The sequence below is a fragment of the Strigops habroptila genome, chromosome 20 (assembly GCF_004027225.2).
Source record: "Strigops habroptila isolate Jane chromosome 20, bStrHab1.2.pri, whole genome shotgun sequence".
NCBI lineage: Eukaryota > Metazoa > Chordata > Aves > Psittaciformes > Psittacidae > Strigops > Strigops habroptila.
The window spans coordinates 4040755-4068668 of record NC_044296.2 but is presented as its reverse complement, the minus strand read 5'-3'; the positions used below and the strand labels follow the sequence as shown (position 1 = coordinate 4068668).

General features: G+C 41.1%; 2 protein-coding genes across 10 annotated transcripts in view; one reads left to right on the top strand and one right to left on the bottom strand.

Annotated features, from left to right (window-relative positions):
* Window positions 1-1346: 1346 nt before the first annotated feature.
* Window positions 1347-9061, bottom strand: HAUS8 (HAUS augmin like complex subunit 8). Of its 2 annotated transcripts, XM_030509653.1 has the most exons (11): window positions 8925-9061; window positions 8365-8552; window positions 8176-8261; window positions 7810-7906; window positions 7009-7122; window positions 6172-6254; window positions 5479-5550; window positions 4818-4976; window positions 3803-3944; window positions 2986-3127; window positions 1347-2225 (listed from the first exon to the last, which is right to left on the bottom strand). In XM_030509653.1, the coding sequence occupies exons 2-11, from the start codon at window positions 8432-8434 to the stop codon at window positions 2105-2107; spliced, it is 1086 nt and encodes a 361-aa protein (XP_030365513.1). In that variant the 5' UTR covers window positions 8435-8552; window positions 8925-9061; the 3' UTR covers window positions 1347-2104. The 2 variants fall into 2 exon arrangements, with proteins under 2 accessions (XP_030365513.1, XP_030365512.1); XM_030509652.1 differs by having other exon boundaries at window positions 8365-9061.
* Window positions 8974-27914, top strand: part of MYO9B (myosin IXB) — a 43814-nt gene continuing 24873 nt past the window's right edge. For 7 of the 8 annotated variants that reach the window (XM_030509639.1, XM_030509644.1, XM_030509636.1 and 4 more), the window contains exons 1-3: window positions 9095-9187; window positions 18343-19236; window positions 26923-27017. In XM_030509639.1, the coding sequence (XP_030365499.1) occupies window positions 18400-19236; window positions 26923-27017 (932 nt within the window). In that variant the 5' untranslated portion in view covers window positions 9095-9187; window positions 18343-18399. Of the gene's footprint in view, window positions 8995-9094; window positions 9188-18342; window positions 19237-26922; window positions 27018-27914 lie in introns of those variants that run through there. The other variant, XM_030509637.1, reaches the window with a different exon arrangement.

The following is a 27914-nucleotide window of genomic DNA, read 5'->3' as shown; positions in this document are numbered from 1 at the left end:
CCTTCCTCTACACCAGGTTGCTCCAAGCCCCATATACACAGCAGTAACTCGGTGATAGAAAATCACTTAATTGAAGAAGATGGGTTTAATTTAAAACTATTTCCTTAAAAAAATACAATCTTTTTTGGACAAGCAATAAGGTCTACTGTCAAGAAATCCTTGGAAAGACATTCTGACTTATGTCCGTGCAGAGACAGAATTATCAAGACTCTATGAACTTGATTTTCATTTCATCTCTCCCCCCATACACTTAGAACCTTCTAAGTCTCAGAATGACAACTTATCATAAGCAGGTTAAAGGCATGAGGACACAAATATTATCCAAAGAAGTATAATAGGAAATATCTTCGGAAAACCAGCTGTTTGATCAGCAGTTTCATCATATAGGAGCCTTTCTACCGAGATCTCCATCCATCAAAACCAAACAGCTAACCTATGACTTGACTGCTTAGCAAAGTTCCCCATCCAGCGGCCAACGCTGTAGGTGCAGCTCAGGCCCCTGACCCAGAGCATGATTCTGCTGGGTGCAGCACCTATGACTCGTGCACTGAACGGCAGCACACACAGGAACTAGTAGGTGCAGCTCATCTAAACATGTTTGATGAAGAAGTGACAGATTAATAGCTCATGGATAAGCTGCTGCCACAAAAATGGCACCGATGTGATACACAAGGAGAGTCTTCATAGCTTGTATGTGTTGGCTTTTCAGCCAGTGCACAGCGCATCTTACTGATCCAGTTACTATAGCTTAATATACACCTAATTTTTATGAAAAGGAGACAAGAATCTAGTTAGACCCTCAGTTATACGAGGAAGAAAGCCTGAACAGCACTTCAAGGAGTACAAGGAGAACTCTCCACGTATTTTTGAGCACGCCCCAAAGCTTTCTAGACGCAGCTTAAGCCATAAATGTACCACTCTGCAGACAATGCAAAGCAAAGCTTTTGAAAAACCATCACAGAAAGAGGTTCCACAGGTTAAAAAAAACCCCACAACAACAAAATAAAACAGGATACAGCATGTCTTTCAGAGAGAAACGCATTCCATGTGCAAAAATGTAAAGTACATTAAAAAAACATGCCACATCTGGCGTGTATGTTCGTAGCAAATCCCACTCACCCCCAGGCACTTACTCAGTAGTTAGGTTTGAGGTTTCTCTGAACATTCACAGTCTTCTGGCCTCAGCACTTGGGGTGCCAGTAGGTCCTGGCTTGCCACTGAGGCTCATTAGTGCCTGTAAGTCCATCACCACATATATTGTGTAGCATCAGCCCTATGTAAGCCCAGATAGAAACAAAAGCTTCTGTAGGAGATCAGTTAAGATACTCAAACATGAAGGCTATTGATACAGCAGTGGAAAATAGTCTTTATTATTAAAAAGAATAAACTCCTTAAAGAGAAGGAGTCAGATTAATACAAAAGCATTTATGATTTTAATAATTTGATTCCAAGACAATTTGGCCACAAATTACCAAACTTTTCACTTGTTACAAGTAACTTCAGTTCCTTCCAACTATCAGCCTCGTTATTTACTACCCACATAGCTTTTCCTCTCAGCAAACCCAGAAATAAGAGACAATTGAGTGTTCCTCCAGAAGCTGTTCATGGAGGGACCAATTATCATGCTGTACATCCCTACAGAACCTCCTATCAAGATCAGCAGATCCACAGTACCACAGACACAATTCCACATCTAGATTCTGGTATGTTGCCCTGTAAGGAATACTACTTTGGAAAGAGATGCAAATCAGTGCCCCTGAAACCAGTATGAGAAAGTAACCCAAGAACTTTTATAATACATAGGTAATACTCACTAATAACAATGTTTCTTATTCTTTACCTTTCAGTGTTGTCAAGGCAGTAAGGGATGAGAAAGGGGTCACAGAAACTCATGTTCAAAATCAAAGAATGTGCTGCCTCCTCATGGGACAGCATGTAGAAGAAAACTCCTTTTCTCCTATCAGTAAGCACACGTGCTGCTGGTTTCATATTCTAGTATAACTGAAAATTTGGACAAGTTATACGTTCATACAAGAAGTAAACAGGTAACAAATCTGCTGACACTGACTTAGTAATCCCCTGCTTAGTAAAACAAAACACAAATTTATTTGAAGTACCAGCGCTTCATAACATCGAGTCCATGCTTCTCTTCGCATTTTCTTTGGTTACACAGAGAAACTTCTTTACTAACTTCAGAGAACAGGTTCAGCATTCTTGTGAAGCTCCTGGAACACATGAAGCAAGCTAAATCAGCTACTCTGAGGGTAATGACTCCTGCTTAAGCCCAAAGCCTGGACACTTGCATTATTCTTCTACCAAGGAGCCACCAGAAAAAAACAAATGTAAACCATGAATTTTCTTCCCAAAGGCTAGAATTTGGAGGAGAGGAGGGGCAGTTTGCAGGAGGGGGGATGCATGGCTTTATGGTTTATCAATCTGCAAAGATTTTAGCTGTAATCTCTTCTGGGGCAACAAAGGAAGTAAAGGAAATATATCATGCTTCATCTCTTCCTTACACTCTCAGCAACACTTTGTATTTGTTGACAAAGTAAATGAGGGGAAAAACTCCCAACCTTTTCTGTGCTCCTTATACCTCCTAATGGACTATATATTTGCATGGTTATTATTTAAGACAGAGTGCTTCTAGTTCATTTTTCTGTCTCCTGCAGTTCTCCACTCTTCTACATACTTGTACTTTATCGGGGCTATTCTTGTTCACCAAAATTCTCAGCTAAAGTGTCAGAGAATGGCACACTAAAGCAGTTCGCTTAAAACACAAAGAAAGAACCACAACCATCTTTGAACATAGGTGGGGTAGGGACAGAAATACTGATGTCTGCTATGAACTGAACAGACTTAAACTTAGTGCTACTATCCCCTCAATTCAATCTCCCCCAGTATATGCTCTTAATCTATATTGGCTAGATTTAGAGATTTTCCTCTGAATATTTAGCCAATGAGTCTTCAATTTAGTGTTGTAAATACCTTTGAAGCTCTTCATCCAGTTCCCCAGACACTTCTTTAAGCTCTTCCAGTACACTAAATGTTTTTGCACTTTCCTCCGAGTAGCTCGGTGTCAGTTCTGTCAGAAGCTCCTCTGTGATCTTTAACTGCTTTTGCAGTTCTTCTACAATGGGAGATGTTAAAGATACCATTCAAAAATGCAAGTAGTGGCATCAGTTAATAGAAGATTACATAATAGCTGCAGTAACTAGAGACAAGTGAATTAGATGATGGAAAACTACTGTTTGTTCAGCTTTCACAAACGCACCATGAGAAAACTGAAAGCCAAATTATTTTTAGCTATTGTGACCAGCAAGAGGCTAATCAAGCTCTCATTTAGAGTATGTCAAAGATTTTTACAAGACAAATGCAAGAGAAAGAACAAGTTTTAAACATACAAAATGCCCTGATGTTCTGGTTTCATCTGGGGTAGGGGTAATCTTCCTAGTAGGTGGTGCAGTGCTGTGTTTTGGCTTTAGTCTCAGAATAGTGCCGATAACACACCGATAGTTAGGTTGTTGCCAAGAATCTCCTTTCTTACCGTCCAGCAGTTTAAAACTGTAACTCCTTGTCCAGACTTCAATACAAACCACGAGTACTAATTTATCAAACATTCTCTGGTTCTAGACAACACACAATGCATTCAAGCACTAGTTCTGCAAGAAACATGTGCAAGTCTACCCCTCAGAGAAACGAGATCACAGTACTTCAGCAACTTTCTTACTCATCAGGAACAAGAAAGGAGGAAGAAAGCCATGAATACAGTTAAAAGGAAGTTTGATGAATCAAATTTTCATACCAAGGTATGCTTGCATGTCTCCTTCTATGTGAATATTCTTTATGGGTAATTCATGTCTAGTGGCATCCAGGGAAACGGCAAATCTTTTGTATTTCTCTTGAAGTTCTTCACAAACAGGAACAAGGGAAGAAACTAAATCCATCTGAAAAAGACATGGGAGGAACCAACATTTCTTCAAAAGCAGCCACTTTGTTATTACAGACCTGGCTCGATACAGAAAGACAAGTTACAAAAAAACCCCAAATACCACTCCGAAATGTTTGTTGACAGAGAAATTCAAGAAATTTGTGGTATGATACTCCTGTCAGGCTGCTTCACAGGTTTTCCTCTACCACCTCAAAATGCCTACGTCAATACCAGTTTCCTTGTTACTGTAGCTCAGAGGTATTAGCAACAGAGCAAGCAAAGCTTTATATTTGATACTCTGACTGTAGGTAACAGTGTATTCACCAAAAGAGAAAAGTCTTATTAATTTTTGTAACGCATATTTGTTAAAAGCAAACACAGGTTCAGTTTTGAAAATTAAATCTTAAAAAAAATGTAATTATTTATTAGAAACTTGCTTTCTTACAACCAGGCCAGACCTACTGCTGTCTAACATCTGAAAATAAGACAGACATGTTCACTTCTCATCTCAGGGCTAGCACCTCAGCTCTAGCCATAACTGTGTAACTGCAGGATGCTCACGGGGCTTACGATACTTTCATCTCCTATGCACCAACTGCAGACTGCTCTGACAATCAGCGCTTGCCTACTGCGTGCCTGACAGCTCTAACTTCTCCTTCCTGCCTATCCAAGAGGGCCAACAAAAAAGGGACAAAGGCATTTGCTTAGGTTACTAGAGAGCATTACATGCCACAACAGGAAGGAGGTATTTATTCTGTTTCAGATGCACAAAATTGTACCCCAGCAGGCCACAGCAGCAGAGAAACCTTCGCTGAATAAAGGAAGCAAAGCTCACTCATAAGCGAGCTTGTTTAAATACAGGAGAAGCATAAATTGTAATAAAGCCTACCTGTTTGTCTAATGCGTCATTAAGTTTCTGCTCTCTTTCTTTGAGTAGTATGTCACGCTTCAACTCAAAGAGCTGCTTCTGTTCTCTCTCCTTTTCTTCACATAACTTTAACAAGTTTTTTTCTGCTTCTTCCTCCAGCTTGGCAAGGTTTTTTTCTGCCTATTACATCCAAAAAATATTCACAGCTAAATTAATACTATATCAAGGTAATTAACACATTCTGAATAAACAAATGTAAGCCTCAGACCAGGTCAAAGAGCTTCAGTTAATGAATTGGAGACCTCATGCAATGAGCACAGTACATTATCCCCTTCATCTTCTACCCCCACCCCACAAATAGCTTTTGTAAAGGAGAAATGTACATGTACAGCACTGAGTGAACAAAGTCACTGCTACAACCTTCAACTGCAAACACTCTCATTCATGGTGTTCCCAAAACTTCTGTGTATTCCTACTTCATGAGGAACCAGCACCAGCTTAGCAAACTGACACTGCATTCACTCTAAGAGTTTTCAAAGCAAGTCATGCGGTTTTACAAGCATCAACAGAGAAAGTCTCAAAATGCAGCTTTTACGGATCAGAAAGCACAGACAGGAAATTAAACAATTCCTCAATATAAAGTTCTTCTACCCGAAACATCAAGTAGTCAACTGACTCTCACCTTTAGTCTTAGGTAAGTTAAAAGCAGTGTCTGAGATTCCAGCTCTTCTATTGCATCATCAGAATCACCTTCCTTCAAAAAAGGACAGAATATACTAGCTCGATTTTGGTATTTAAACAATTATTTTTTCAATATTCACATAAATTACTGAAAGTCTAATTTGTGCCCAGAATCATCATCAACAACCGTCAGCTCAGCATAAAAAGTTTGGGATTTTAAACCAACATGTTAATTAAATATACCTTTTTATTCCACCACTTTTAAAAACATTTTCAGCAGGTAACCCTGGTAGAGAACTTGAAGTTTCAGTGCTATGTTGAATGAGATGCCTAAATAAGGCACCTCAAATTAGACTGAATTAACATTAGTGATCTGTGCAAAAATGTCAGAAAATATTTAAAGATAACATGATAATTAAGAAGTATGGACAGGAATACAGAAAGAATCCACTTGGGGAGATGCTACAATTGGAGCAGATTCTTTGCCACAAGAAATGTAAGCAAAGCTTCAGTCAGCATTGAGACATTTGAATAAGCAAAACAAACATCGCTATCAGTAGAAGAGACTTATCCTCTGACTTTAGATCATCCCAGGATGATCGTCCCAGTTGTTATCAAAATTAAAGACAACAAGAAAATCTTCATCTCACGCATTTCAAAATAAATGTGCTTAACAAATGAAGCAGTGACTCACTTCTGTTTCAGGGTCTTGACATGTCGTTGTATCTTCTTCGTGAGCAGATTCTGAACCAGGAGACTTTTTGCACGCACTTTTATCTGCACCACAACAGAAAAGTTATTGCTCTCTTCTACCAAGGTATATACAGTGGGTCAAAATAACAGTTATTTTTCTCTTTCCTAGTAGCTGGTGCAATGCTGTGTGTCACCTTTAATCTGAGAACAATGCTGGTAACACACCAATGGTTTAGCTGTTGCTAACTAATGCTTACTCTGATCAAGGACTTTTCAGTCTCTCATGCTCTGCCAGTGACAAGGGGCACAAGAAGCTGGGAAGAAGCAGAGAGAGGACACCTGGTTCTGAGCCACTGGTTGGGTTTAAACCAGAACAACACATCATCGGGTTCTTCAAAGGCAAAGATAATTTCAAAATTATTATGTGTAGCAGTAAAGAAGACTTGTGCTCTGTTTCTGGCTCTGATGATAGTCCTGAGAAGATGTGGAGCACAGGAGCATTTAGCTTTAATTGACAGTTACAGACAGATGTGATACAATTTTCAGAAGGGCTGATAATCTAACACCCATCTGTTAGAGGAACAAATACTTGAGAGTACTTTGTTCTTTAATATTTGACTGTAAACAAAAAGAACACACAAAAGATACTAAAAATTGAGAGATTAATTTAAACCCTGAAGGTCTTAATACCTCCGCTTAAAGACACTTGAAATAACATTAGTCTTATTTAACAAAATCTTTTTGTGAACTCAGAAGAATATAAGGGTTACTTATCACAAGTTACAGCACATACATCAAAAATAATAAAACAAGGAACTGAGCGTAAGTGGAAGCTTACCATTAACAGCTGAAAGATCAATGTCTGGTAGATCAGTTTTATCCTCATCTAATAAAGTGGACTGCAAGTAACGTTTCTCAAATCTACCTTTATTTAACGAGCTGGGGGCAACACCTGTAGAAAGAAGCTGTTATCAAACTAAAAGAATTAGAACAGGCCCCGCACAAGTTCACAGTTCTATACTCTTTCACTAACACATGGCAACCTTACACAAATTTTTACACATGTACTTTATATGCATCATTAGCATGCTCCCTAACTTACACAGAGATAAGTTACTTCAGACTGTTATTGTCTTAAACACAGGTCAATAACACTCAGATGTTAAAAGGGAATATTGTTATTTCTTCAGGATTTTCAAGTCGAGGTCTCACCAGAAAGTTTTTTTGCAATTCAAAGAAATAAAAATTGACTGTTTTGCAGACAGGAACTTTTCAGTCCTTTACACTGGGTTTATTAAAAATATTAAATTAAAAAGAAATTAAATTAAAAAAAAAGCAGAGCAATTCTGAGGGCATAGTAAAAGAGTAGTTTAAAGCCACAGGCAGAAGGCATGAGAGGTGCTTATTTTAGACAATCGAATGATGCAATTCCAGATCCAGACAAGAGTTTAATGCACTTGAGTTGACACCTCTTAATCCCACATCAAATTTCTTACTTCCCTTCGTGTGCAGACAATTGGCAGCAATGCAATTAATACAAAATATGATCTCTTAACAACATTTTAGAGTTGGTAAGAGTTCCACAGGTTAGAAACACAAATTCACAAAAGAACAGCTTTTTAATTCTGGTAAAACCTACCAGCAGGAGTTCTACATTTCTGAGGAGAAACTGATCTTGGTTTAGTTGCAGATGACGGTTTAGAAGTGGACTTTGCAAAGGAATTTGCTGAAGCATCCTGACAAGAAACAGATAAGACTGAACAGTAAGCTGTGACTGCAATCAGCACTGTATCTTACTTCCAATTTGAATGCTAACATTAAACAATTATAATTCCAGGGCGTCTTAGTGCTTAACATATCACCTCAGTACTGTCCCAAATTCCCATCCCAGTATGCATCTCCTCATAACCCCATAACTCCCTCATAACCCCAGCAGAGACTTGCTACCACAGGTCCGAGCCGCCCTCATCATTTCTACCCTTTGCTGAACGGCGCCTGAGCTCACCAGTGAGGAATCCAAACACCTCCTGGCGTCCTTCTTGGCGTCTTTCTTACCGTACTGCAGGTAGCGAGACTTCACGACTCTTCCTCCTGAAGCAGGAGCAAAGAGAGCTCAGCCGGGCCCGCCGCCACGCTTCCCGCCTCAGCAACGACCCGTCGCGCCTCAGCCGGAGCGGGCTCCCCCCTCACCCACCTTTCTTCTTTTTCTTAGGCTCTTCTCCGCCCTCCGCAGGAGCTTTGGGGTCGCTCGCCTCCGCGGACATCCCGCAGAGCGGGAGATGACAACAGCAACGGGACGCTTGTTCCCGCCTGCGCCTCCCGCCGCCTCAGCCGCGGCCGCGTTCGAACGGTCCCGCACTCGCACCGGCGGCCGCGCTCCCCCTGTCGGCGTGGAGGAGTAGAATCAGCCTCAGAGGCGGGGGTTCACTGCGGGACCGCTGAGCGCCGGGGTGAGGCAAGAAACGAGGGGCCCGGCAGCGCCTACACCACGACGGACCCCAAACCCTTCCCGCGTCCCTCGGTGGCAGGAGGCTGCTCTCTGCAGCGTCAGCGGGTGAACTTCACGAGCACCGCGGTGGGGATCCTCCGCGCTGCCCTGGCGCTCTTAGAAATCGCTGGAGAAGGGCGGCAGGCACCAACACCATCACCTCCACCGCAGCGGGAACGCTCCCAGCACCGTGAGGCGACGCTCCCGGTACTGCGGTTCTTCGGTTTATCACACGAATCCGCTCACTCCTGCTCCTCGCCGCTTACCTCAGCAAGCACCTGGCTCCCGCCGAGCACCCGCTCCCGCTTTGAGAAGCCGCAGGCGGAGCCCAGCCAGGTACCAGCTGTCTCAACCCCGCGGCGACGCTTCGCCTTTCCCGCCCCGGCGCGGCCCGCCCTGAGCGCGGCGCATGCGCGGTGTGCAGGAGGCGCTGAATGGGCGCCGCCCTGCCTCCCCCTACCCGGAAGTGGCGAGCGGGGCCTGTGGCGGGAGGCGGTGCTGGTCGCCAGCGCTTCACCCACCGGCTGAGGTAAAGGGCGGCGAAGCTCGACCCTGTGCTCCTGATGGGCGCCCTCTCTTCTTCCTTTCTCCTTCCTTTCCTTCCTCTACCTTCTTCTTTATGGGCAATCGATCTCTATCGTGATGGCACCTCAGCGGGACCGGGTTTCGCCCCGAACCGGGACGGTGCCGCCCGGTGTGGCGGGACGCTGTGGGGAGGGCGGAGGAGTCCAGTGTGTGTGGAGAGGAAGTGGGGGGTGTCTGGCCGGCGGGAGCTGTGGGGCTCTGCCGCTTCCCTCAGGAGCCTGGGGCTGGGAGCCGTGCCCCGGGGCGGCGGGCGCTGGAGGGGGCGCTGCTGGGGCCGGGGGAGGCGCGAGCTGGAGCTGAGGGGGCTCCCCATGGCCGGGGGGGGGAACTGCCTGGCTGCTCACCCGTTTTGTATCTGTGGCGCCCGGAGAGCTGGACGTGCCCGAAGGGAAGGAGCGCTCTGCGCCGCCCGCCGCTGCCTCCCGTCTCTCGGGCGATGATGTTGCCGCTGGTCAGGGCACGATGTTAACTTCCATCTCCCGTTACTGATCTCTCAACCACGCAGCATTTTGCTTTTTCATGTGGTGTCTCTACCTGTCGGTATGAGCAGCCTGTGAGCTTTCGTACGAATATCTCAGCATCTTTCAAAAAACCTCGCTGGGTTCTTTTGTTTCTTTGTTTTATTTTGGGGCAGCTCTTGACAGTATCAGTGTTGCTGCTGCATTGAGGTCGTACTTTATCACGGTAACCATCATTGCTTAACAGATACATGCCTCTAGCTCTATCCTGATAGTGCTGCATCTTTTGGGTAAGTTTGGTTTTGCAATCTCTGCAAAGTAAAACTTGTGCAAGCTGGGAACATCTTTTTGTAATGTGTTTGTAGACTACAAGTAGCAGAGTACTCTTCTGCTTCATGACTGTTGTGACCACACAGTTGGTACAGGTATGTGTAATCCTAACATCAGATGACTTCCCAGCCTTGTTTTCTATTACTCCATGAGTATTTTGGCAAATTCTTACCAAGCTTTGTTTGCAAGTCCTGTTTGTATAAAGTGAGAAGTAGCTTGGATGTAAAGGAGTTCTGTATTCTTTGATTTCACGTTCTAGAAATGGGTGGCAGTGTAGCAAAGGGCTGGAGATGATCTCTGGCAAATACAATTAGCCTTTCAAAGATGTCATCAGCGTCCTCCCACAGTATGCCCAGAGGTGGATTGGTATCGATTTGTCTACAGAGATGCTTGCGAATAAGAGTTTGTCATGGGTAATTAGAAGCTCTCTGATTCCAGGTCTGTTAGCTGGAATATATGGCTGAAGCATTTCTCCTAAAGTAACAGTGTGAGGTAATCCTGCATTCCGGTATAGTGTATTGGTGTCACACCCCTCGAGTTTTAGTAAGTCTTTGGTGTCTCTTACTCAGAATCTTGGCAGGAACAAGTCCACTTGATGTAGGGGAAGCAATATGGGGAACTTCTAACGCATATGTGTATTCATATTAGCTTCAAGATTCATCGAAGCTCTTTTTAGAAAAGAGTTACTCTTTGTTGTTTGTGTCTTTGAACTAATGATGAGGTTCTCTACCTGCTCTGCGTTTAAAGTCCAGTAACATTGTGCTTTTCAGCATGATGCATCTAAGGCCATTTCCTTAACCATTAGTGTTTACTTATTAGCATAAAACTGAAGAGTTAAGTGCAGTAATGTGACACTGGTAGAACTGTTTTGGTAGAACTGTACTACTTGGGTTGTTTGGGATTTGTTTGGTTGTTTTGGGATTTTATTGCCCTGCTTGAACATTTGTCTCAACAAAAGCTTTTTCAGCAGTTGAGTGTTGCAGTTTCTGCAGCGACAGGACAGCTGTCTGTGCAAATGGATCGTCTAATCAGTAGGAAAAAAGATCATAGGTTTGTGGTTTCTGGTGGAACCTAAAATGCTTGTAGAACTGAATAATTTAGGAAGAGTAAATGCAGCTGATGAAAAATTGAAACGAGGTTCACATAGAAACTAATGCTTTGTACAGACTGAGTTTTCTGACAAATAATGATTCAAACATTAGGCCTCTTGAATAATCCTGTGTATGAATAACTGTTTGACTCATATGCACATAGTTCAATATTGCTTCAGCTAAATATGGCCTTTCCTTAGCTGGATGGTCAAATACCATGATTTGTGTATCATGGGCATTTAAAAAGGAAACATTCCTGAAAGATGCAACAGTATTGAGCTATCTCAGCAGTCAAGGAGAAGAGTGAAAAATTATGATGCAACAAAAAGTTTGTGGTTCAGTACTTTTTTGTGAATTTAAAGGCTGAAGGACGTTCATTAATCACATTTCTAAGAAACAAGACCTACTGTCAAGGAGAAGTAAAGCCTGAGATGCTGATAAGGATTTATTTTTTTCAATAGGTGGCTATTTTAATAGGTGATCTGCCTTCTGAAAGGACCAGGAGTGTCTTTATTTCAGAAAATGAAAATTCAGAGATTTTGTCTCTAGTATATCATGTTTTCTTAATGTATCAAGTGACTCAAGTGGGACTTGCAGAGTTGTTTTTATCTAGGCTTCATTGTGTTGTTTGTATCTGATTACAAAATGAAACTCAATGCAGATTCTAGAAAAATATGTTCTTCCTTTAAACACCAGCAATGCTTAACAATAAAAGTGTGTTTAAAACTATTTTTGACAAGTGTACATTCTGCTGATGAACCCTTTCCCCCCCCCCAGTAATTCACCCAAAAGAGCAACCTAAAGTTTCTTAAGAAAATTATTTATCGGTGTAAATGCAGCATTAGACCAGTGAAATTTTTCCTTCCTTTGTTGACAGCTGTAATGCTATTAAGGATAAAATGAAGAAAACTACAAAAAGTGGTAGTATAGTCTCTAAGGTTCTTCTGGCTTATGTTGTTTGCCTCTAACACCCTCAGTTGTTTTCCCTTCATTCCTTGTTTTCTCAACACAGCCACATTTTCATTTCCTCTGAATCATACTCAAGCGTACATCTAACTCTGATATCATACTTTTTTGTAAGGTAATAACATGTTATAGATCTTTGATGTCACCCTAAGCCTGATAAGATATCCTTGTCTTGAGGTTAGATTGTGCATCTGAGTCATTAAGAGGAAGTAGAGGTCTGTCTGCATCTTGGGTGGTTCAAGGGTGTAGATTGGGATTGGGGTCTCAAGGGCCAGAGGGAGTAGAGAGAAGGTAAAGAGGAGGAACTGCTTGTAACGAGGGTAATTTCTTTGACTTTTTCCTGTGTTACATTGCATTACTTACATTGCAGTTCAGCTTCTCCTTTGTTAGGCAGTCTGTGGCAGTAACTTCTCTGGTAGGGTTGATTACAAAGAGTAGTAACAAATGTGTTGCAAATTTGCACGCTTCATTCAGAACCACTCCTTTTGGAGTAGAAAAAGCCAAGGGCTTTTAGTTAAAGCAATGATTTGAAGTTCAGTCCAACAGAATTTTTTAGGACCAAGAAAAATACTGAAGTGTTAGAAGAATGTTAAGCAAATTTCAGGTAGTGTCCACAGATGTCTGGAATACTGGAGAAAAAAGAAATAACATTAATTATGCTCAACAGCAACTGTATGTCCTTGTGACATGAGATAAGACAAGAGTTGAGGCCTTTGCCTTCCCTGTAACGCAGTTAATGGTGGAAACTTTAGGATGTCTCTGTAGCCTGTTTTGCTGGAAATTCCTTGCTTTGGAAATCAAGGGTATTAACAGCTGAATGGTTTTGAAATTGCTAAATGTTTTCAATTTGACAGACACAGGGTCTCTTTTAGGGATGGTCATAGGCAATTCTGGTATTCCAGAAGATTAGAGGTCAAGTATTTGTGATGTGTTTCTATTTTTTTGTTGAAAATGACTTGAACAATGGGAGAAGCTTGAATCTTTCTGTTTGAGGAATGCAGCGCTGGAAATGTACATGAAAATATGAAGAACTGGAATATTCTAAAGTTCATCCTCACCAATTTTGCTGTAATGGTAGCTTTCCCTTTTTAGCTTCACTATGATTCATTGACTAAATATGTGGCTTCAAATTATGGCCTTATTTAAACTAAACAGATACCCTGTGCTGATTGGGGTGAAATTCTCTTCTGGACTTTTACTGCATTATTAAGTGGGTGATGTTGGCTTTAATGCATATTAAAAATTAATTGGCTTGATAGAGACTTGCAAGAAGTTAGAAAATACCATCAAAATTGCCATATAGAATTTGAATTGTTGGGTTTCTATTAACATTGTCTAAGCAAAAAGTAAAATTATGGCTTGGTGATAAATTATCCTGCCTACTGCTTTTCTCTTACAAAATACTGTAGTTACCTGAAGCATTGCCTTACTCGGTGATTTAAGTGCAAGTATAATCAGTTCTCCAAGTGATGGACTAAATAGATTGTTTGCTAAGCCCAGTGGTTTTTGTTCTTATTTTTTTAAGCAAATGAAAGTACTAATTGATACGTAATGTAAAAAGAAATATGTCATTAGACTGTTGCCCTATAAGCTCATTGTGTTGGTGCTATTAACAAATACACTGTAGAACTTACAAAGGATGGGGTAGGGGAAGGTAACAAAACCTTGAAAAGAGATTTTAAGAGGTGGGTTAGACTTGCTTCCATTTTTCTAGTCCTGTTGGAATTATCCTTCTAGGACAGTCAGGTAAAGGTGGCCTCTGATACCTTATATTTAAATTTGCTTACCGCTATTTCAGATTTACTTCTCTTCAATCTCGCATGAAATACAAGTACCTTAAATTGTGTATGTTATACTGGCACAAAGAAACCACTGTCTCAGGGGTGCAAATCATGTATCACTGCATCCTTTAACGCACTAATCCCCTGCAGCTGTTGCCCCTCAGGTGCCCACCGAATTAATACAGTGTAACTTCTTGAAGAAAAGGTTAAAATAAAAAGCTTTGCATGTCAAACTTTTTTGACTTCTTTGCTTGCCCAGCTTGCCTGACTCTGTTTGCATCTGTAGAACAGGACTATGGTGAAAAATGCTTCGCTGTGTTTTGTAGGTGCTGATGGCTGTCCTTAGTAAATTCTAAGTGCTGTGAAGATGTATGCTGGTGCTGCAAAAGGCTTGTGAAAAGTAAAACATCTTAAGGGAACCGGGAAGGAGTCTGAATGTAAAGTCTAAAGTTAGTTGATGTGCACCTAGTGCCAGCTTCTGCCTCCTGCTTATTAAAGACTCTCATGCACAGCTGTGTGTTTTCCCATGCATTGAAAAGGGGCTTCTTATAAGAAAGAAATGGAAGTAACTTTGCAGAATTTCTGTCTACAGTGGTGGTGAAGCTGCTGTTTTCCCAAGTTAGCTGTTTTGCATGCTGACCAGTATGGTTTCATTATTACCTTCTACTCTTGTATTTCTCCTTTTTCTTCCAGTATTCTGTGCACCTGAAGTCAGGCTTGTGCTTCCTCCATGAGCCAAATTACACTGAATAAATATTTCAGTTGCTGAAAAGTTTTCTAAATAATTAGAGATCATGAAATGAGAAGGAATCATTGTGATCATCTGCTCAGACCACTCTTGACATTAGCGAGAGGGTGGTACCTGATTCACATCTCTGATTAACAGGCACATCTGTAACTGGGGACCGGCTGATTTTAGCAGTCAGGCCTCAATGTTAGTGTCAGCTCAGGTTCTGCAATGCAGTGGAGCCTTCTGGTGCCATTTATGTCTTATGTTAGCCTGAGTTTGTCTACTTTTGAATTCCAGCCATTGGCTTGTGTTGTAGCTTTGTCCTCCAGACTGGTGATTGTTACCAAACTCTAGTTCTCTATGCAAGGACTTAAACTGATAAGAGTCTCCTCTGGATGTTTCTCATAGACAAAGCTTCTAGAGTATTTTGCTCTAAGGTATTTTCCAACAGATTTGTTCTTGTTGTTGCTGTTCTTATCTCAGGTTCTTAACTGAATTTCAGATATATTCTATATGCAGTATTGGTCACATACCTTCTGAATATAAGGGTAATAGGACTGCCTAACAAAATATTTGTTCAATATTTATGGGTGAATACATTCACCGTCATGCTTGTGGTGTTATACTAGAATAACCATATTGAAATGATTACTTGCTCTGGTTTTCAAGACCCCATAGCTCCCATTCCATCCCTCTGGTATGGATTGTTTCTTGGGCATGTTTGAAGTTAAATATCTATAAACTGAGCTGAAATTTGTTTAGCGTTTGTTTTCTTGCTCCTGTACTACTGAGCTATATAACTGGCTCAGCTTTTGGATTACGTACTGCCTCCTCAATCTGTCTATAATACATTTTTTTTATCAGTCATTCTTTCTTTTACAACCATCATGAATGTTGACTTTGAAGCCAGGAATTCACCTTCATTAGAATCTAATCCTCCTGTTGCTTGATGGCACCCTGTCTTTAGTTGAATTCTGGGACTCATAATCAGTATTAAATGATTCAAAGTAGCATATCTATTTAAGTTGTTGAGTGAAAGCAGTCTTAAAGCTCTGTGTTGAAAGCAAGCAAGTCATGTCTGGATTTCATACCTGGTTAAAATGGGGCAGTGCTATGCTGACTGACTTTCTGTCTACTGCTGCTGTGACTGTCAGCAAGTTCTTTCTGCTGTAGGCAATGGAGTGATGGGTGCCTGCTGGAATTTCCACCAAGTTGTATGATGACTACATAATTCAGAAATCTGTATGTAGCATAAATACATCAAGGTGATGTCTGCATGTTGCTTTGTCAGAAATCCGTCTTCTTCAGGATGAGTGGTCTTGTTCTTTCTAGTTCTTCAGTCACTTACACCTGAGCAGACCCTACCAGCTATCATCATGTTGCTGCTTGCTGTAATTGGCCTGGGTTTTTTACTGACAGAGAAGAGGCCATCTGTGTTCTGGTTTCCTCTTTGGTAAGCATGGTATTAGAGTCTTGAGCAATGTACCAGATATATCTTGGTAGCTGACATGAGATGAAATTAGGAAATATATGTTAATAAAGTCGGAGGTCAGCACCTACGTTCAGCTCTTCTGCGTGGGCAGAAAGTTGGTGCTGCATTTCTTAGGGTGCTGTTTTGGCAAAAATGCTCACTGAGGGGACTTCCTCTATCGTACCAGACTGTGTGGCTGAAACTCATTGCTGGGAGGAAAAAAGGAAGTCTGCACAAGACTGTCTCCCTTGAACTGACTGGCTAACTTGAGAGGAAAATGGTCACTGTTCTTTTTGTCTGTGCTCCAGATTCATCTTCCCCATAAGCAGCAGTCTACTGTAGGTCCTACTGTATGTTAAGGTGTTTGAGCTTCTGTAGATTAAGAATGCTTTACAGTTGCATGATTACAACTGCAAAGGTCCTTCAGACTTACCTACTGGTCAGTGATAAGTACAGGAAATGGAGAAAGGGCTTTGAGCTCACTGCTCCATCCTTCTGTATGACCAGGTTCTTGCAGTAAGCTCTCCTTAATGAATGACAAATGAAACGTAATGGGGGAAAAAACTCATTCTCTGAGGAATCATACAGCTTGCCCGGAGATGTGCTGTGGTTTGTCTTGCTGTCTGTGGCTTGCCCAGCCTTCCTTTTGATGAGTAGCCACTAAAAATGATCCAGCTTGCATAACAATGTCTTCTGTAAGCTCGCTATTCAGAGTTCCCTTAAAGAACAGCTCTCTACCCTGAGACTGTTCACGAGGCAGAACTATGTCATATGTTTCTGTGCAGTGATTCATTACTTGCAGTGGAAGTGGCTGCAAAATGCTTCCAACTCTACTGATTTCAATTTGAAATGATTGCTCTCTGTGGCCTTATGCAAGTTCCTGTGCAGTTGTTTAGTGGCAAAAAGCAACTTTCTTGGCATTTCTCTGCCCCTTTTTTAATATATATTTGGCATGTGTATAATTAGATGGCATAAGTGTATAATTAGAACACTTTGTTCTTGAAACAAAAGTTGAACTGATAGTCTGAGTATGAAGTTTTACAGACTGTTAAAACAAAGGGGATACTTCATTATCCTTTTCCTTTTACTAGTTGATAAGCTAGTAAACTGTTGAACTAAAGCAATGTAAGCAAGCTTAGTCCTGGTGATCTGAGTGTACCAAATTCAGTTGAGAGAAAAATCACCTGCAAAGGCATAGAGTTATGAAGTCGAGAGGCTTTTAATTTGGCAGGAAGGAGGAGGTTGACTTCTCTGAGGTTAATGTTCGATTTCTGTCCTGCATCAAGGCTGAAAGGAGGAAAAAGCAATCAGAATGAATGATCTTTGGAAACTCACACATGAGGCCAGTGAAACACAGTGAGGAAAGAGTTGTGAGTGAAGCGGGTTAGTTGGGATCTTGTTAGTTGAACTGAAAAGTAGTCGCAATAGTACCAACTTTACTTTTTTGCCTAAAATGGAAGATAAAAAGTGCATTCGAACCTTTCTGCAGCAAGGATGTGGTTCACTTGAGTGCAATTAGCAATCTTTTGTCTGAGTAAATGATGCATGTTCAGGAAATCACTATGGTGTGCAGGGTTAGGAGGAGTTGACAGCAGTGTTTGCACTGGTCACCTATAGGCAGTTTCCTTACAGCTGAGTGGGTAAATCCTGTCCCCAGTCTGTACCTCTTGTTAAATGAGGTCATTTGGGGGAAACGAAAAACTCTGTGGATCTTGGTGTCAGAACCATCTTCCTCCTTGCACCTACGCACTATTCCTTCCATAGTTCATGGCTGCTCTGAACTGTCGCTGCGGATTTAAGTGATCAAACCCTGTTTCTACCTCAGGCTGCTTGTGCAGCTTTAAGGGAGTGTTTATGTGGGAGGGTAAATAAATGTTTGTGTAGCCATACAGTGAACCAGGCCAGGGAAATTATCTGGGTTTAAACTAACCTGGGGAAACAAGGAAGTTTGACTTTGGATGCTTATCCCAGTTCAGCTTGCTTTGTGGCTATTTGAGTGCTTGTGTTGCCTCAACTGGGAGGAAGGGATGGCCTGGAAATAGAAAGAAGAGTGAAAAGAGCATAGATCCTGTGGCAGTTATCCGTTCTACGGGGTAGGCTAAGCAGACTGAAACAACAGCACTGATGTGGATTTATTCTTTAATAATTTGACGATTCCATAACTTCATTCTCATCCTCCAGCAAATAATACTTAATACCTTTTGTATACTTTTTTTTTAAAACACCTGACTTTGTTCTTTTTTCTCTTTCTCTCTTATTTCTTCTTTTTTAGACGATGGGCACTGCATATTAAGCAGGGGCAGAAGACTGAAGCCTGTCTGAGGACAGAATGAGTTTAAAAGATGCTGACAGTGCAGTTTGCCAGGCAAAGACAGCCTACAATCTTCATATTTACCCCCAACTCTCAACAGAAAGTGCTCCCTGCTGCAAAGTGACAGCAACCAAGGACAGCACATCTTCAGACGTCATCAAGGATGTGATTAATATCTTAAACTTGGATGTCTCGAAACATTATGTGCTCGTGGAGGTGAAAGAATCGGGTGGTGAAGAATGGGTACTTGATATAAATGATTCTCCAGTTCATAGGGTTTTACTTTGGCCTCGTCGTGCTCAGGATGAACATCCACAAAAGGATGGGTACTACTTTCTTTTGCAAGAGAGGAACACTGATGGGACCATCAAATATGTCCAGATGCAGTTGCTTTCCAAGGAGGCAGATGCTCGGCGTTTGGTTGAAAGGGGGTTTCTTCCATGGCATCAGGAGGACTTTGATGACTTGTGCAATCTTCCCGACCTAACGGAGACAACGCTCCTAGAGGATCTCAAGTGCCGCTTTCTAAAACACAAAATTTACACTTACGCAGGAAGTATCCTGATTGCAATTAACCCCTTCAAGTTCCTGCCCATTTATAATCCTAAATACGTCAAGATGTATGAGAATCATCAACTTGGGAAGTTGGAGCCTCATATTTTTGCCATTGCTGATGTGGCTTATCACACAATGCTTAAAAAGCATGTTAATCAGTGCATAGTTATATCGGGTGAAAGTGGGTCTGGGAAAACTCAAAGCACAAACTTCTTAATTCACTGCCTCACGGCACTGAGCCAGAAAGGGTACGCAAGTGGTGTGGAGAGAACTATTCTAGGAGCTGGGCCAGTTCTGGAGGTAAACTTCTGCTAAAATTGCCTTCTGCAAAAATTGTTTCTTGAAAACATCAAATAGCTGCTGTTGAATACTGTGTTTGATGGTCATCTAAGGCTTAGGCTTTAAATATCACTGGGCTGCACTGGTGGTTGGCTGTGTTGCTTGACTGCTTCTAATTGATTTTCCTTAATTCATCCTTCCGTTCGGTTGACTTCCTGTTGCTTTTAATTTATATTTGACTTAACTTTCCACCACTAAAAACTGATGTTCTGGGACAGAGGTTACCTGTGTTTTCCATCTTAAAGTTTTGATGGCATTTGAATCAAATCATAAGTAAATGTTTTCATAAAAAGAACGTTTCCACTGAAACACGAACTGCTCGGTGTAGTCGTGCCTTTATGTGCAAGCATGTCCTGCAGCATTTTTATGAACTCACTTTTTGAGGGAGTTATTCCTTTCTACAACTGTTTGTTTTCAAGAGAGCGACATTGTTAGTTGGGGAGAAAGTGTGAGTTGGTTTTGGCTTGTAATTACTGCAGCGTTTCCAACAGAAAGCAAAACTAAACACGTGAGAAGGAGAGGGTACAGCTGGTCTTGCATTAGGTTGCAAACTTAAACTGATCTTTTAGACTTCAGCCTTTCCCTTTTGTGCTCTCATCTGAAAGGGAAAACTCCGAATGCTTGGATGGATGTAATGGTCACCCATAATAAAATCTTCAACAGCAAGAAGCTTGAATGCAGCTGTTGTAATTTCTACATTTAAATAGTCTTAAATGTGACAACACTTTCATTAAAAAACCTTTTTTCTAAGCTTTTAGATAAAATGTGAAAAAGTGATGAAGTTAAGCTTTAAAATGCATTACATTTATAAATGTGATTTGAAAGCTTTCTGTAAAGAATGAGGAATACATGCAAGTTCTTTTTTTGCCTTGCTTTCTGCTGTTTGAAAGAAGAAGTAAAATTGTTTGAGGTTTGGTTGCTGGAGTTCAAGTTTGCAGTTCTACACAGAAAACAGGAAGGGGTCACTGTGGAAAGCACTGATCAGCTGATCTTTTTGCCTTTGATAAAATTAACTCTTTCACATCCTAGTCTACGGATGTGATGCAGCTGCGACAAACCAGGAAGAGATGAAAAATCTTGTGTTGCAGTTTGTCCATTGAATGAGAAATGCACATAGCCCCAGATTGAAAATCAAAATTAGTAACTTTGCTGGAGTCATGGGTGGGTGTATGAAGACAGGCTGAGAAAGTTGGGGCTATTCAGCCTGGGGAAGAGAAGCTGCGTGGAGACCTCAGAGCAGCTTCCAGTGTCTGAAGGGGGCTTACAGGGATGCCAGAGAGGGACCTTCATCAGCGACTGTAGTGACAGGACAAGGGGTGACGGGTTTAAACTTAAACAGGGGAGGTTCAGGTTAGATATAAGGAAAAAGTTCTTCCCTGTGAGGGTGCTGAGGTGCTGGCACAGGGTGCCCAGAGAAGTGGTAAATGCTCCATCCCTGGCAGTGTTCAAGGCCAGGTCGGACAGAGCCTTGGGTGTCATGGATTAGAGTGAGGTGTCCCTGCCCATGGCAGGGGGGTTGGAACTAGATGATTTTAAGGCTGTTTCCAACCCAAACCATTCTATGATTCTATGTTGTGTATGTTTAGGAATGTTCATGAAGAGATACTGGTGATTTTCTACAGTAGGATTGGTCATCATAGGTACTGCAACTTCTTCAGACTTCCCCTGAGCATTCAGTAATGCATTTCATAGGAAAATAGCCTTGCTAGCTGGAAGTATGATGGCTGATTGAAAGCTTAGCTCTCAGACTTGCCAGATGGATTCTAACACAGCTGTTGGAGTACATATTGTTGAAAATGTGAGGCTTTTTTCTGAAATTTGGTAGCGGGAGTAGACTTCCCTGTTCACGTAACTAGCACATGTCAGAAAGTGATGGAGCATAGAGAAGTGAAATCAAGCAGCCCTACTTGGGATACAGCGGAGTCATTCAGCTGACAGGGAAGCTTCCGTGTTTCCCAATGTTGATGCTCCTGTGCAATTCCAGTCACTAAGTATAATTTACAAAGCCAAACCCAAGTCACATCTTGATCTTGGGGAGGGATGCACGGAAAGCTCACTCTGCTTTGTGGAAGTCAAACTGATGACAAACTCTTCTGTTAGATTTTTGTCACTTCTAAATCCAACTGCGGTGACTCATTTGGGTTTTTACTTAAGGGAACTAAAGCGGTACCAGGGAATTTTTCTTAAATGGATCTTTCAGGGGATTTTTTTTGCTTGAAGGGTTTTGTAGTGCCTGAAGCGTTGGGGAATGTTATGTTTCATTCTGAAGTTTTATTTTGAGTCCTTATGAAAGATGAAAATTTACTCTTGACTGAAGTCTGTTCCACTGACTTCTACATCATAAAAATCAGTTGCACTTTGGCTCAGAACTTCCACTTTTTGGTGGCCTCTTATTTTCCTAACACCTAAGTAAAGTGTGTCTGCTTATGGGCTGACCTTTGTGAAAGTTCAAGGAGCTAAAGCAAATGCTTCTAGCTCAGAAAGGTGAGCACTATTAGTGTATTGGGGAGGTGGATTTATAATTTTATCATCAACTAGTGAACTTAGAAACATATTTCTTAAGGAGTCCTGTTTCTGAGTTGGCCAACTAATCGGTATTCAAATCTGTAAGTAGCTTGAAGAGAAGCTATTGTTAATATTTTAGCTGCTTGTTGCATGGACAGCAATGCTTCAGCACAGCCTGCAGATGTGGTCTGTGCTGGTTTTCAACAGTTCATGTGACATACAGTGCCTTGGCTCTATAGGAATTGCCCTCAGACTTCGGCTTTAATTGTTTCTCCAGGCTAACATAAGTCATCTCAAATGAAGAGCAGTTGCTTTAAAACTCATAGGAAGATAAAGATAGGCTCTGTTTTAAGATACTCCTGACTTTTTCACCCTCTTCTAAATTTAGTGATTGAAGTATAGCTCCCTGACTTGGAGTTTTGCCTTCTGGTATTGACCGTTAAGTTCAGTTTACTTACAGTTGAAGTCCTAAGAAGGAATTTACATTTGAGAACTATTATTTGGGTAAAATTTGGAATAATGAATCAAACCTTTGTTGTTTGAAGTCTCAAATGAGAAAATTAAGCCTTTCCATACACACTTCAGAAGTTTCCAAGAAATTTGTATTTTCCTTTAATCAAGGAAAAATGGCTTAAAATGCATGTTTCCAATGTAAAATGCAGAGTGTGCAGTTTAAGACTGAACTTACTTTGGAGATTTAAATTAACTGATTAGATTCTTCAAGCCAATTAATTTAGTGAATGGCTGAAAATGGAGCAGGGGGATGGGAGCATGTGGCAAGGGACATGTAAGAGAGAATTGGAGCTTCCTCTTCTGGCAGCAGAGGTCCTGTTGGCTTCTGTCTGTTGTTAACTGTAACCCTTAGTATCCTGGGTTTATGACAGAAGTTGCTTAGTGTGCTGGAAGTTCATTTTCCTCTGCAATGGAAGCTGAGGAGAGGAGGGACAGGTGGAAATACTGGCATTGTCAGAACTTTTTCATGTAGTATTTTAAAAGGCACTGCTTTTTTCCCTTTGGATATGTTCTTAAAGATTTCTTAATGGCACTGAACTATTCTTTGGAAAGAATCAAGGCCCAAATAAAACGGAAAGTCCAACAGGAAGCATTCATTAAGCATAAGGAAGCATTCTAAAGAAGGCAGTTGTAAATCTGAATGTTGTCAGCATAATCAGGTGGGTGTGGGGATGAGATTTTCTAGCATTCAGCATATTAAAAAGCTTGTTAAATTGTAGAAAGTAAACCTTGATGCTTTACCTTTCTATGGAAAACAGAGTAAAGCAATTTGCTGTCAGCTCTGTTTGCTTTATTACAGTCCCGTTGAGCTTGTGGTTTTGGTATAAGATAGACTTAAGCTGAATGGTGCTTCAGCTCTGGTTTTCATTTGGATTTACCATAAAAGTCTGTATATATATATTTAGTGGGTGTAGTCTGTTCTATTTAAGGGAAAGTAGTTGTTTTGAGGCTATTATCTGCATGTGTTTGTTTTAAGAATCATAGTCAGAGGAGGAATGGAACTTCCTTTTTCCAGCTGGTTAGATGTTACTGAGTTTTTTTGGTAGAAGTTTGCTGCGTACTTCTCCCTGCTGCATGCATCTCTTGAGGGGGGGAAAAGATCACCTTGTCCTTCATGCGGTCGTATCATGTGGATTGCTTGGACTTCCCCAGGGCATCATACAACCTGCAGAGTGGCAGAATTACCTTGCACGCTGCAACTTCTGTGTGGATGAGCAGATATTTTGCAGCATGTTTAAGACCACTACTAAACTGAGCTCAACTCTGAAGCAGTCATTTCCTCTTCAAGGGTGTGCAATTTGGGTCTTGGGTGTCATTTGGCACGTTGAAAGATTGGGCTGTGCAGTGGTGGTTCTGCCATGGATTAGGGTGGTTTGCATAGGAACTCTGATGGCTTTTTCAGATTTTGGCAATTCTTGTGAATGAATGGAGTGAGATTTTTAGTTGTGTTCCTGAGCTCCATGATAGGAGCATGTGTGTGGTTTGGGGTTTTCTTTGTACAGCAAATAAAAGGAGAATTTGGCGTTTTCCTGAATACTTTCAAAGCTGGCACTGTTGTAGGAGTTGTGAGTAGCAGACTTCAGTTTATGCCTCTTGCATTCCAAGGTAAGAGGATGGGTTGGATGACTTCCTGGCTCCCAGAATAGGCTATCCCAACTCTTATTCCTGCTGGCCTTGGGCTGCTATTTTTGACTCACACTCTTTTTTTATGTATCTGGTGTTCTGCATTGGAGAGATTTAGATTTAGTTCCTCATTCTTACTGTCTCCTCGTGGACTCACATGGAAAAACAGTAAATGGGTTTGGTTATAGAAATTATTATTTCTCTTTAGCTGAAATTCTCTTGTCCACTCACATCTTCTGAATTTATTTTGTAAAGGCATAGGTGGCTCTGTAAAGGCAAACCAGGGAGATATTTCATTTGGATCTGAGCTATGTATGTAGAGTACCTGGCTAGAATTAGCTGTGAAAGATGCTTTCCATGCAGAACAATAGCTAGGTGATATGGGAGCTTCATTCTTATCTGTAATCCTTTTATTCTTGTAGGATAAAGCTACAGTAGGGTGAGGATATTTAACCACTATTAATATCTAACCAAACCATTTAACACATTAAATTTTGGCACCTTTCTGATTTTAGGCAGGAATGTCACTTCTTATACAGTTAACTTTTCAAAGTATATTGGAGAGTGTGGTAGCAGTGATTAAAGTTAAGTGTTACCCCCAAAAAAGTTCCCCACCCAAAATGTTAAGCAACTTGGAATGTTCTTTAAAGAGTTGTAGATGTTAAAGGCTCTTATGAGAAAACCATTCAGTACATGAAAACTTTCCTAAAACTGTTAATATTAGATCAGCTTTTAAGAATTTGCTGTATGCTTTGACTAAATACCAGACACATGAGATCATAAGAGCCTTTAGTTTTAAACTGTATTCATTACTTACATGAGTAATCACTAAGAAAAGTTTTTCAGGAAGCCTGGGTTTGGGATTTCTTAACTCTATAATGCCAAATGTTTGTTATTAAGAGATAATGTGGCAAATTTAGCTATACTGGTTGCTGTAGGACTAGTAAACTGGGAGTTAACTGGTGCCTTCGTTCAAACAACTTTCTAACAAGCTTGTTCTGGAATCAGTTTGCAAGTGCACTGTTCTGCAGCCTGGCAAAGTTCACTCCAACAGATTTCTTACCACACTACCTGGGAAGTTGGATGGTGTTCTTCAGAGAGCCACAGCTGGGAGGAACTGGCTTTTGATTTACAAAGCAGAGTATTTGCTGTGCTGATGTTACTGGACTTCCACTTTTGGTTTGATGACGATTGGTAGCTGTAAGGAATTGACCTGGGTTTTATGCATACATTAATATGCATGTGTATGCAAAAGGGGCTCTAAAAACCCCATCTGGCTGATAACTTGGTGGATAGTAGCTATAAAAAGATATTGATGACTCTGGTCGATGCTTTGAAAATGTGATTGGGGATAGATGCTGTTTGTATCATCTCACATGTAGCACAGTCTCTAGAAAGTAGAAGGTTGAACTCAGCCTCAGTCACCTATAAGCAGTGCTGGACACAAAGTTTCTCTTTAGAAACCCACTGACTTTTGTGAAGTTACAGCAGAAAACCATGCTGCTGGGTTTTCACCCTGCACAGGAAGAGCTCCTTTAGCTCTTTCCTTTAGGTCAGAAGTAACAGTTGTCTGAAGAATTCTGGATGTTCTCCCAGTTCATAAGAAGTTTCTCAAGTTCTCTGAATGCTGGGCAGCCCCCAGTAGAAATCTACTTGTAAGAGAGCTTCGAGAACCTGTTTTAGTCATAGTGATCTGGGTGTCACACTGCAGACCTTAAGGTAGTCTGAAAAAACCCCCACAAACCAAAATGCCCCCCAAAAAAGGGAAGAGTTTCAATAAGCAGACATTTGACTGTCATGAAACCAGTACTCCCCAGGATATACACCATAATGTGGCAGTTCTGTGTGTAAAAGTTCAGTTCAATGTTGTGTACAGTATTCATGTCCATCATTCTCTGGATGTGTGTGTGGAGGAAGAGGGTGGCATTTTTTGTGAAATCATTCCATGAATGTTCTATATTAGGGGAGGCGGATTTCCTAATGGAGGCCTTCATTGCTTGGAGCTGGAAGAGGAAATATCTGTGGCAGGAATTGCTGGTGATAGTCTGCACCGAGCAGTGTCGCTTTCCAGACAGTTGTATTTTACACAGGCTTTCTTCTCTATGTGCTGATTGCCTCCTGCACGTTAGAAGGATCACAAGTTTCTCTGAAGTTAAGAGTTGATAAAGTTAAGGACATTCCCAATAACTAATTCTATTGGACTTTTGGATGTAACAAGTTATCCTTCTAGTTCTTAAGTGTGGCTCATGCAAAGGATGTTTTTGTTGTGTATACTAGCAACTATCAGAGGGCTCATGATGCAGGCAGAAGTGTTACAGATGCACAATTAGGGTCTGTGCCATCCCTGGTTTTTCCCCTTTCCTGATGCCTCATAATGAAACTACATTTTTCAGTGGCGCATAGCGGAGTTAACTGGCCAGTGAGTGACGTGGTCCTGTAAACCAAAGGCTTTCTGATTGTTGTCTTCCTGGTTTTTGGATTACACAACTTGGAAGATTCATGGGCTGACTTTAGAAATGAGATCTTCATGTTCCCTTCTCACTTAAAGAAAAATTGTGTTCATTGTGGATTTTTTGAGTGGGAGCAATACATTAGGGAATAGGAGGTAGTTTGTGGACTGAGGGAGGCAATTTCATGGTAATTGTGCTGTCGTCTTCCTACTGAATATCCTCTCTAAGGTCATAATTGTTAGTGTTGAGGGTGATTTACACACTCCAGCTGTGATTACCTTTCCTGTGCTCTGAGAAATATCTAAGTGTATTATTCCCCTCCCTCAGTCCATCAAATATTATTGCATGGGGCAAATAATGAACGTATATAGAGCTGTAAGGAATAGTGAAGGCTTCTTAAACTGCCTTTTTGGTGTTTGTATGCTGCCATTGCCTTAGTATTTCATGTTTATTCTGCAAGCTAACAGGAGGCTGAACAATGAACAGAAAAGCTGGAAAAGCTGTGTGTTAGCATATTTAGTTTAATCAAAAATTAAGTCTTTCTGCTTTATTACAGGCATTTGGAAATGCAAAAACAGCACATAACAATAACTCCAGTCGTTTTGGGAAGTTTATTCAAGTCAACTACTTAGAGAATGGTATTGTCCGAGGGTAAGTACAGTCTGAAGCGGTGCTGGGGTCGATCTCTGTGCATTTAGGAATTGGTGGAGACTGTTGTATATAAAATGCTGCCTTGTTGAGGTTGCTCTCTTGTGAGAATAGTTTGCTGCTGTGGAGTTTTCAAGGCTCTAGCTGAGCGTTGTGGAATAATCAGGTGATGGATAATGTTCTTATCTTGCTGTATGACCGTGTCAGGTTAAGAATTTGACTGCTGCTGCATCTTTACCTTCATGCTAAATGAAGGCTTTTTTTCACAACACCCATTGTCATTTCCGTTTTGCAATTAAAAACAGAAGATCTGAATTTTTAAGAGGAGTTGAGAGAAGTGAAATAGATTTGAGGAAGCCATTGTAAAGAAACAATCTAAACACCAGTTATAAGGAAGACTATAAAATTATGGTTTTATTTGACTTAGCTGAAATCTGTGCTTCTCTCTGAAGATCAAACATGAGATATTCTATACTTGCATTTTTTAAATGTATGATAGTCACACCTGAGTCTTAGAATTCTATTCTATTAATATTTTTTACCTCATAGTAAATGCTATAATATCATATTACTGTCGTCCTTCAATATTAATCAAAAGTTATGCTTCACTCTTCTTTAGTAATGGGCACTTTCACTTCAAATGAAGAATTTTGTCCAAACGTTTTCTGTGATATTAGTAATTTGTGTGCAAATACTCGTGTAGTGACTTCTCGAACATCAAGGCATAAAATCATTTCTTCCAGATCTTGCTTTGTAAAATGCATCTTTAATTTTTAATGCTTGTATCTGCCAAATTCGCGGCACTATGTCCCACGCTGTCAAGATGTACCTGGGCTAGTTCAGGTGCAAGGCCATAATACCTAATGTTGGTGTGGAATTCTGCCTGGAGCAGAAGCTTGC

Bases quoted from the DNA above. Each gene is read 5' to 3' on its own strand.
- HAUS8 (XM_030509652.1), bottom strand. From the start codon at position 8,434: ATGTCCGCGGAGGCGAGCGACCCCAAAGCTCCTGCGGAGGGCGGAGAA. The intron at 5,551-6,171 runs GTGAGTCACTGC...CCTTTTTTGAAG, and splicing joins GTCAAGACCCTGAAACAGAA to GAAGGTGATTCTGATGATGC. The intron at 2,226-2,985 runs GTATTTACAACA...CATGTGTTCCAG, and splicing joins CTGGATGAAGAGCTTCAAAG to GAGCTTCACAAGAATGCTGA.